This window comes from Lutjanus erythropterus, chromosome 14 (assembly GCF_056507025.1).
Source record: "Lutjanus erythropterus isolate fLutEry1 chromosome 14, fLutEry1.hap2, whole genome shotgun sequence".
Taxonomy (NCBI): Eukaryota; Metazoa; Chordata; class Actinopteri; order Lutjaniformes; family Lutjanidae; genus Lutjanus; species Lutjanus erythropterus.
The window spans coordinates 20,853,782-20,863,970 of NC_139330.1; the positions used below are offsets into that span (position 1 = coordinate 20,853,782).

Sequence of the window (10,189 nt, forward strand, 5' to 3'; positions counted from 1 at the left end):
GCCATGAGCAGTTAAAATAATAGTGATAATACAACAACAACAATAATGGTACAACCTCAGGTCACATTTCAAATGTCGCTATAAAACTGTTGCCAAAGAACATTTCTTTTGTTTTTTTCCTAGATATGATTCTATAATTGAAAAGCTGCGGGCTTTTGTAGGTGTAGGAACACTGTGGGGGCTGAAAGTAGAATCCAGCAGACATTGTGCTGACCTCTTATTTTTACAGGGCTTCATTTTCTGGCTCCACTGTTGGCTCTTTGGGTGTAGGAATAAATGAGGTGTTTGTCAACCGCTGAGATAATCAATTTCTAAACTGCTAAATTAAACCTCAGATGATAAATAAATGCATTTTGCACTATGTAGAGCTTGTGGCCTTTGTGAGTGAGCCAGTTCTCATTGTAAACACCAGACCCCTCTGAGCGTCTGCCCATCTATCTCTGTTCTCACCCTCTGTGTGTGTGTGTGTGTATGTGTGTGTGTGTGTGTGTGTGTGTGTGTGTGTGTGTGTGTGTGTGTGTGTCATCTGTTGATGACCGCACTTCTATGGGATTAGTGGCCACATGACAACACTGGGCTGGCCGCCTAGCGAGCCTTTCATTTGGCTTCACTTGTAGAGGCGCTCTGTGTGCTGTCCAACAGTTTACTGAGAGCTGGACTCTTCCAAACTTCCTTTCTGTGGATCCGTAAATGAAGTCTAAACCAGACTGGCTAGGAATGCACCTGTGATGGCGCAGGACATCACCAGTTCAACTGGAAAGGACGGCTTCGAGGGGAAATCACTCTGTTGTCCAGACACAGATGCTTTGAGTCAAGGAGACAAAGAGTATGATGACATTTTGGAGCTTAATCAGTTTGATGGACTGCCTTATTCCTCCAGGTTCTACAAACTGCTGAGAGAAAGGAAAGAGTTGCCAGTGTGGAAAGCAAAGTGTGATTTCATGGACACTTTGGCCAAAGGACAGTTTGTCAATGTCAGTGGCTCTGCTAAAACTGGGAGGAGTTCACAAGTGAGTATACTGTGAGGCATTTGACACTTAAGTTCGCACTGCCGTGGAAAATATTGCACATTTCATTCATGCAACAGATTTAACTGGATTTACTTGATTTTGATTTATTTCCCTTGACTTTTTTTTCAATTTGCTTTGATTCATACTGACTGTCTTTTTACTGGTTTTATCTGTTTTATTTGCTTGGATTTTTACTTACTGTCCTTTTGCAAGTTTTATTTATTTGCATGGAAATTGTTTCTATAACCTGCATGTAATGAAGTTGCTACTATGCGTGAAGCACTTTGTAACTTTGGTTTAGAAAAGTCCTCTATACATGGAGATTATTATTATTATTATCAAGCCCTCTCACTAGCAATAATACAGTGGAAACATCTGGGATATAAACAACTTATCTCACTCTTATTTTGAAATAGATTCCTCAGTGGTGTGCTGAATTCTGCCTGTCCGTCCAGTTCCAGCATGGCATGGTGGTTTGTACGCAGATTCACGCCCAGCAGGCAGTCGATCTCGCCTTAAGAGTGGCTGATGAGATGGACGTCAACATTGGCCATGAAGTTGGGTACAGCATCCCTTTGGAAACATGCTGCACAAACGATACAGTCCTCAGGTACGGCGAAGCAGTGATTCTCTATCTGATTCCTTCTCTCCTCTCGCTGGGCTACAATAAAGCAGAGTCCTGACACACAAAGCTAAATCACCCAGCCTTTTCTTTATTCTCGAGAGAGAGAAGCGAACAAAAGGCTCGAGGGGGCTCTTTTCAGGGGCTCCTCCACAGCTGCCCGGCTCCCTGTCTGCCCATATGTCACACTCCCTCATGTGGGTCCCTCATAAGTCAGCTGGGGAACAAAGGAACTCAGCACATTGAGGGGAGGGAGATAAGATAAACAGGCAGGCAGCGAGTACGAAAGGATCCACTCCCCAGACTAATTATCTGAGTAAATTACACTAATAGGGGCAAAGCTGATGTGTAGACAAAGTGGCTTTCATTAAGATGCCTCTCTGAGGTATGTTGAATGGATTTTCTGAAAATACAGCTCCGTTCTTTCAGCCAATGAAAGAAATCTGATGATTTATTTCAGGCTGTTATGAATTTGAATGCGTCTCTCGCCTCTGCGCGCCTCTGTGCATGCATTTGTTCCCTCCTAATGTCAAGCATCACTTCACCCACCACAGGTACTGCACAGATGACATGCTCCTGAGAGAGATGATGTCAGACCCTTTGCTCGAGCGCTACGGTGTGGTAGTTGTGGACCAGGCCCACCAGAGGACTGTAGCCACCGATGTACTCCAGGGTCTGCTAAAGGACATCGCCCTGCAGAGGCCAGAGCTCCGTGTGGTCGTCCTTACAGCTGTTGAACCTGAACCCAAACAGCTGGCCCACTTCACCGGGTCAGCGGTGCCTCTGATTCGCCTGGAAAGTCCAGGTGCGGGGGAGGTGGTGCACAGCAGCACAGGTGACAGCTACTTCTGCTCCGCTCTCCGTCTGGTGCTGGAGATCCACCACTCTGAAGAGGAAGGAGATGTGGTTGTGTTTCTGGTGACGACACAGGTAAAAAAAAAAAAAAAAGCAGCTGATTGAAGGAATGAGCAGTCTGAAAATACTTTTTCCTCTGATTGTCTTCTGTTTCTACTCTCTACCAGGAGATAGATCTGGCCCATGACATCCTGTGTCATGAGGGGCACAGCTTACCCCCTGACCTCGGGGAGCTCCTGCCCATTGCTGTGCACCCCGGCCAACCTGGGAATCTACCAGTCCTGGGGGAGGAGGAGACAGGCCGGACTCGCAGAGTATTCCTCACATCCAGCCCCAACGAGGACTTCTTCTGGGCTGTTAGCTCTATAAGCTTTGTCATCGATGCCGGGCTAGAGAAAAGATATGTAAGTTGGTCCTTGCTTGTTGTAATTTAAAGGGATACAGTGTGGGATTTTCCCCAAAAAAACCAATGCTTGTACTTGTATAAATATAATCCTTGTCAGTCATCACTTAGAGCCCACAAGAAGTGTGAGGCAGTGTGTGTCCTCTGCCTGTGTTGTCTTATTATCTCATATTTTGCTGTGTTCTGGATGCTCCTTTCTGAGCTAATAAAAGTGCTCAGATTGTGAGGTCAGAACTAGTGACCACTGTTCTCCATCTGTCTGCTCTGCTCACTGTCTGTGAGAGCTGCAAAGAGAGATATGTAGGTACAGGAAAGGAGGTTCCCATCAGGTACGAAGCTCACTCAGATGTTATTGCAGCGCAGAGAAAAAAAGGATTTAGCAAGAGTCAGCTCTCCATGTTTTTGTGCAGAGAGTATATTTCTTGTATTTGTGTGTGATTCTTGTGTCATTATATGCAATCAATGGTAGAAGAAGTATTTAGATTTGAGTAAAAGCAATAGCAGAAAGTCTACATTCAAAGTCCGTCTTGTGTAAAAGAAGATAAGTCTTACCAACTAAATCTATTCAAACTAAAAGTACTTGTTTTGCAGGAAAGTGCTCCTGTTACAAAAACTGTCAACTCCTGTAAAACCTCACAGAGGAGGAAAGCAACAAATACAGTGACGTTCATTGTGAGTGGGAAGACAGTTTCTGTACTGAATGACAGATGACGATCAAGAAAATGGATTTGTTGCAGTAACACAGCTGAAAGCACAGAGAAAGAAGTGAAAAAGAAAGCAGAAACAGAAATGTCAGTGTCAAGAGGAGAATATTTTAAATCGAATCATCTCACTGAACTGATCTGTGTTGTAGCTCTTTATATAGGAGTTTTTCTACTAAAAATGTTTTGCACTGATCAGAGGAGACATGGCTGAAAAAAGTAGCACCTTACTGTAAAAAAAGAGAAGCGCTGCATTAATTTGTAAGTAGCGCTGTGATTTAGTTAGCTGATGTGGTGGTAGCTTGTCTACTAAATGTTGGTTAGTTTAATCATCACACATTCAACCACTGTAAATAATCAAGGTCGACACACTGTGATGCTGTTATAGGTTTACAACCCGAGGATCAGAACAAACTCAGTCATCATTCAGCCAATCAGCAAAGGTCAAGCCAAGAGTCGCAAACAGCTGGCAGGTCCCACAGGTGAGAAGTCAGACTGGTACAGTGTTTGATGGATGTCAATTCCTCGCTGCTGTTCGGTCTAAAAATGATCTTTCTGTCCTGTAGGCAAATGTTTTTGTCTCTACCCAGAGGACAGAGAACTTCCACTTGAGACACGTCCACATATTGTGGAGTCTAACATCACTTCCACTGTGCTCTTCTTGAAGAGGATGGAGATCGCTGGGCTTCATCACTGCGACTTCATCGACAGGCCAGGTGAGGTTAACATCGAGTGACAACATAAACAGAGACAATATTTGTCTTGTTCTCTAAACTTCACATGTCCTCGGTGATAATGAGATAAATTTTGGGTTCAGTCAGTCCGTTCCCTTTTGTTCCAACAGACAGGAACTTTTTTTATTGGCAGGCAGTGAGCCGTGCCTCAGCTGAACTGACAGCTCGTGTTCTGCGAGCATCCTTTTAGAGCTGACCTGCTTCCATGAGCTTTTGTTCCCCCGGATTTATTCACCCCCACTAACACTAACACAAACACACAAACACACACACACACACACACTCAGCCTCCCATTAGTTGATTAGAGCATAAACTGGTGTGTGGGAGTGTCCTTGTCTCTTTGTTTCAACATGACGTTCATAGAAAAACATGTTTGTTGCAAAAACAGAATAGAAAATCTAATTTGTACCATGAAAGACTTTTTCATTTTACATAGTGATGCATGACAGATGTTGCTGAGGATTATAAAGTCCTAATCTTCTGCTGGCTTTTTGCTCCAAATGTGCCCACCAGGGTGCCAGTACACTGCAGGGGGATTGTCCCAGTGGGTCACCACTTTGGATTACAGTTTAGACAGCATGAAAACTGGAACATAATCCGTAACAGTTTTGGTCAAAATGTATTTGTATTTAATTAATAATCTCTGAGTTTAAATACTAGACAGTCATAAAGACATGTTCCTGGATTTCTGGGGGATTTAGTTGTCAGTTTTCAGCCAAATGTTTAACAAAGGTTTAATGTTATAAAAAAAAATAATAATAATAATAATAATCCAAAACCCTTTCCAACCCAGATCCTGGAGGCCTCATGCAGGCCTTGGAGGAGCTCGACTACCTGGCAGCTCTGGATAATGATGGCAACCTGTCTGAGATGGGCATCATCATGTCCGAGTTCCCCTTGGACCCCCAGATGGCCAAAACTCTGCTCGCCTCCTGTGAGTTTGACTGTGTTAGCGAGGTGGTCATCATCGCTGCCATGCTAACAGGTAACATGTGCAGAATGATTGTTTTCATTAGTGATTAATCATTTAGTCTATAAAATGGCAAAAAAAAAAAAGAAAAATGCCCATCAGAATTCTCAGAGCCCAGAGTGATGTCTTCATATTGCTGATTTTGTTCAACCAACAGTCCAAAACCCAAAGAGTCTTCATTTACTGTTATAAATGACATATAAAAGCAGCAAATCCTTCCATTAAGAAGCTGGAACTAGAGAAATGACTGAAATTGTTAATTTTCTTTCGATGGACTGATTTGAACAAATCTATTAGTAAACTTACACAAATACCATATACATGTACAAACATTTTGATGTGTCTTATGTAACAGTAAGTTGTAAAGGTCACATTTGTGTTGTGGATTTTTTTTTAGCACCAACTTGCTTCATGGTTCCCTCTGTGGACCTGAAGCCAGAGGCGACCCAGTGCCACATGAAGTTCCAGCACCCAGAGGGAGACCACTTCACCCTTATCAATATCTACAAGGCTTTTAAACAGTGCCAGCAGGATCCATGTGAGTTTAGAGAGCAGCAGAGGTGCCTCAAAATTTTAATTTGACTGAATTTGAAAAGACAAGTTGAGTTAATTTTACATCAAGTTAATGAGGAAAGATTAGTTGATTCCACTAAATTCCTGTATATGTTTTCTTACAGTGATTGTCACTGACTCTGCCCTCCTATAATCCTCTCTGTCCTCTGTCCTCTGTCAGACTGTAATGTGGAGAAGTGGTGTCAGGACTTCTACCTGAACCACGCTGCTCTGCTGATGGCTGACGCTCTCCGTACTGAGCTCACTGACACTCTGAAGAGGATCGAGCTGCCCGTCTCGGTGCCCGCCTTTGGTTCCCGGTGCAACACCCTCAATATCAGGAGAGCCCTGCTGGCAGGATTCTTCATGCAGGTCAGATATCATCGCTTCATTGTTCCCCTCAACACAATAAAATTATTCAGCGACATTAATAGCTAACAACTTTCCAGCTTACATCAAACATCAAGAGACGTGAAGACTCTTAAAGGCCATTATGCTCCCCTAAGTGGAACAAATGCATCATTGTGTAGTGTGTGATTATACTGTGATTTTAGCTTCCACAGATAATCATCACAGGGGCTCATTGAAATTTTGAATGTAGGTGGTTAATATATGCAGAAACAATCATGTAACTTTTTATGACTAATTTGCACACTTGAAATTGACGGATATACTTTTTTAAAATTATCAGCTTTTTTGGAACAGACAAAACAGTCACACAACAAATACAAGAAGAATCAATGAAGAAAAAGAAACAATACAAGGAAACACTAAAAGCAAAAACAGGACCTAAGGCTTATCCTAGTGTGATGAGCTACAAACAGAGAAATACAATAAGTAAATGTGACTTTCTTCATTTGGAGTTACCTTTAGGAAGGTGTTAGCTCTAATATAATACAGACATGGTTTTCAAATCCTTCCAAATTTATCAGAGGAGCCACGTCTCAGTTTCTTAAGTTGGTCTGTGCTAACAAAGTGACACATTTGCTTATTTCAGTTAGTTCCAAAAGATTATTATTGTTCTCTCCTGCTATGCTGAAAGTATATCATCATAGGATCCAGCTGAATTACCATTTTGACAATATTTGACAGTGTTTTAAAGACTGAACTGAACTGCTGGAGGCGCAGGTGAGAATCTACATCTGGGAACCTGTTAGAACTTTAGAGAATCTGAATTATTATCCTGCCATGAAAGACCTTCTTCATAACAGCCATTTTGACATGAAACAATAGAGTAAACACAGGTGTTAGTAATGAAAGTAATTATGTTTTTTTTTTTTTTCTATTCAATTCAATCAGAGTCAGGGTGCTGCTGTTGCACATGTTGGCCCACTGGAAAGGCTCTGCTACACTAAATGGAACAGGACCCTAATTATTCTCATTGGTAACACCTGTGCTTAACCTATTATTTCATATCAATATGGCTGCAATGAAAAATTCTAATTGTGCAGCCCTGTTACCTTCACTGATGCAATACACTGAATTGAACTATTGAACGTCAGCTGACATTTCAATTGCTTGTGATGCTACAATGCTTTTCAACTGAGTTTTCAACAGCTTTTATCTCTTACTCAAAAAACTGCCACGGCTCTTCTAGCTTTCACTGTTTTATTCGCAGTTGTCTCCAACTGCTTTCCGTTTCCGTTTTACTTCGGCTCACACTTCAAAAGACATCCTCTTTTAATTCATACAAATGAACTAGGACTTTTTTTTATTTTCGCCTCCTTTCAGCAATTTGGCTTCAACTTCCACTTAAGTTTCTCTCAGCTCTTCCATTTTAACTGTGATTTCAACTTCAGTCAGTACTTGCATTTCGACTGCTACTTCAACAGTTTAATTATTTCAACTTTCAAATGTCTCAACTGCATTTTTTCAGCAGCAGGCACAAGTGAATTTTCTTCAGAGAATTTAGCCTTTTCATTTTGTCTGTTTTGGCTTTTATTTTGTTTTCAAGATCAAAGGTGTAACTTCAGAGATGGATTTTGTATGTGGATCCTCCTGTCATCTTGGCTTATTTAAAAAAAAGTACTCTTGGGTAGTGACTCTTTGAAATACCGTTTGTGGAAATCCATCTGACTGTGCCTGGCTGTGATTTCCCTCAGGTGGCACGGGACGTGGATGGATCAGGGAACTACTTCATTCTGACCCACAAGCATGTGGCACAGATCAGTCCTCTTTCTGGCTATGGAGCAAAAAGCCCCAAGCTGGGCCTGCCGGAGTGGGTGCTGTTCCACGAGCACTCCTTCTCTGAGGACAACTGCCTCCGTACTGTAACACACATTACACCAGTGCAGTAAGTATCAGCTGTGTTAACATTTTGTCTGAAAATGTGCAGTTGGTTTGCGTTCACATAACTGACCATATGCAGTATTCTGTTACTTTTACAGAACTCAGTAGAACATCCTTGTATCTTCACATTTAAAGAAGCTTAAAAGTAATCAGACAGACACATTTCCTTTCCCTTTTGGACCAGATGTAAAGCCCCAGTTCAGCAGAGACTAGTCGTGCTGGTTATGAGGGGAGGTATCATAATCCTGCTTGCAAGTATCAGCTGGTTGGAGGGGGGGATTACGGATTGATTCCCTCTGAATGTGGAGCTGCAGCTTAATAGACGAAGAGAAAGCTCTGCAGCCTTTGTCATGCTCTTTTAGGTTTCCACATCCTGAAATGTGTGACTCTGTTTATTGCAGCTCAAATAATGTGAGGAGCAGATATTTACAGCACTGTAAGTTGTGTAATTAAGAACAAAACCCAAATTGAAAACAACTTTGCAAATGGAAACTAAATATGCACCAGTTACATTTAACACAAAACAGCTTGTTTCACTAAAATTGACCCTTCCTAAGACCCGCCCCTTTATTCCAATGTCAGTTGAGCAAGCTTGGCACCTCGGTCAACTCTCTCCTCTCCTGTTTCCTGTACTTAGATATGTTGTGTGCTAGGCTTGTCTATGTTGAGAAGAAAAACTAAATATGAGATTGTTAAAATATTGCCCTATGGCCACTTTGGTCTAAGCTGAATTAAGTTAATAATAAAATAAGTTAAATTCCATACTAACATGCCGTTTAGTACCTGAAAGCAGTCTGAGATCTTTTTAGTATATATATAGCATATAGCATAAATATCCCATAATACAGTGCAGTAGCTAATTAACTAATGTTTTGTCTGCAGGTAAGTATGTAGCTAGGTCTTTATTTTCCCCATGGCAAAATTTTATTCTCACAGCAGCAGGGATATGAAAGGATAGGAAAATAAAGAATAGTAAATAACAAAACAAAACAAAAAAAAAAAAAACTAGACAATGCAATAAAACAATACAGTGTAATAAAAAAGAATAAACATAATACAAATGTAAGAACATGTAGCACTCTACCAGCTAATCCACTTCAATCATTAGCTAGCTAGTTACATCTGATAGCTAATGTTATGAAATGTTGAGGGGAGAAAGATGATCAACGTTCCGCCCGGTAACAAGTTTGCTCAGCAGTTATTGGAGCAAAAAGAGGTGGGACTTGAGTCCATTTTTTTACTCACAGCATTGTCCTCTTTGCCTCTAGGTTCATTGAAATGGCCCCGCAGTACTTTTTCTACAATCTACCGCCTAGTGAGAGCAAAGACATCCTCCAAAATATTTTGAACCAGGGAGCCTCTCGGTGCCAGGAGGAGAAACCTCCAACCTCACATGAGGAGCCCCAGGAGGACCAGACTAATGACCGCTGTGTCATACAGTGACTGACCGACCCACCGCTCCCAGTGGTGGTGAGGACATAATCAGTAGGACTTGCACTATCCGGAAAGTTGTATAATTGATCCTACAATTTAATTTCCTCTTATCTGTGCCTGTTATCCATCATTTCCGTCACAATATCCTGTCCTGTATTTATCTTTTGAATAGTCAAAAGTGCACTAATCTATTAAATAAAAAAACAGTAATTTCTGTTGATTTTCAGTGTCATTGAGTTGGATCAATTCTTCCATTAAACTGAAAAAATAGGTTACTGGATTGTGAAGAATACTTAAGAATATTTTTTTTATTCTGCTCCAATGGGGTTAATAATTTAGTCTCTCAGTCTCCGCTGAGGATTTTAATGATTCTGTGGTTCCACATCCTGCTCCTCCTTTTCACATCTTACCTTCAGTCACTGTCTAACAGTCAGTCACCCACAGCACCCAGGGTCCAGCCTGATTAATGAGGTGTAGGGACAGTTTGGGCCCGCCTGCAGCTCCATCTGGCGTGGATACAGTTCAGTAACAGTGGGGTGACCCAGTTCACCAACACTGCATTGAAAACATCCCGTCCCCTCTTCAGTGACCCTGGTCTGAACAGTGCAGCAAGGACCA

General features: G+C 41.7%; 1 protein-coding gene across 1 annotated transcript; it reads left to right on the forward strand.

Moving 5' to 3' along the window:
* The first annotated feature begins 591 nt into the window (after positions 1 to 591).
* On the forward strand, positions 592 to 9,736 carry dhx32b (DEAH (Asp-Glu-Ala-His) box polypeptide 32b). Its single transcript, XM_084736390.1, has 11 exons — positions 592 to 1,010; positions 1,427 to 1,620; positions 2,187 to 2,562; positions 2,655 to 2,891; positions 3,980 to 4,073; positions 4,158 to 4,307; positions 5,120 to 5,311; positions 5,694 to 5,834; positions 6,030 to 6,220; positions 7,951 to 8,141; positions 9,406 to 9,736. Exons 1-11 carry the CDS (start codon positions 729 to 731, stop codon positions 9,578 to 9,580), a joined length of 2,223 nt encoding a protein of 740 aa, XP_084592516.1. The 5' UTR covers positions 592 to 728; the 3' UTR covers positions 9,581 to 9,736.
* The last annotated feature ends 453 nt before the right edge of the window (positions 9,737 to 10,189 follow it).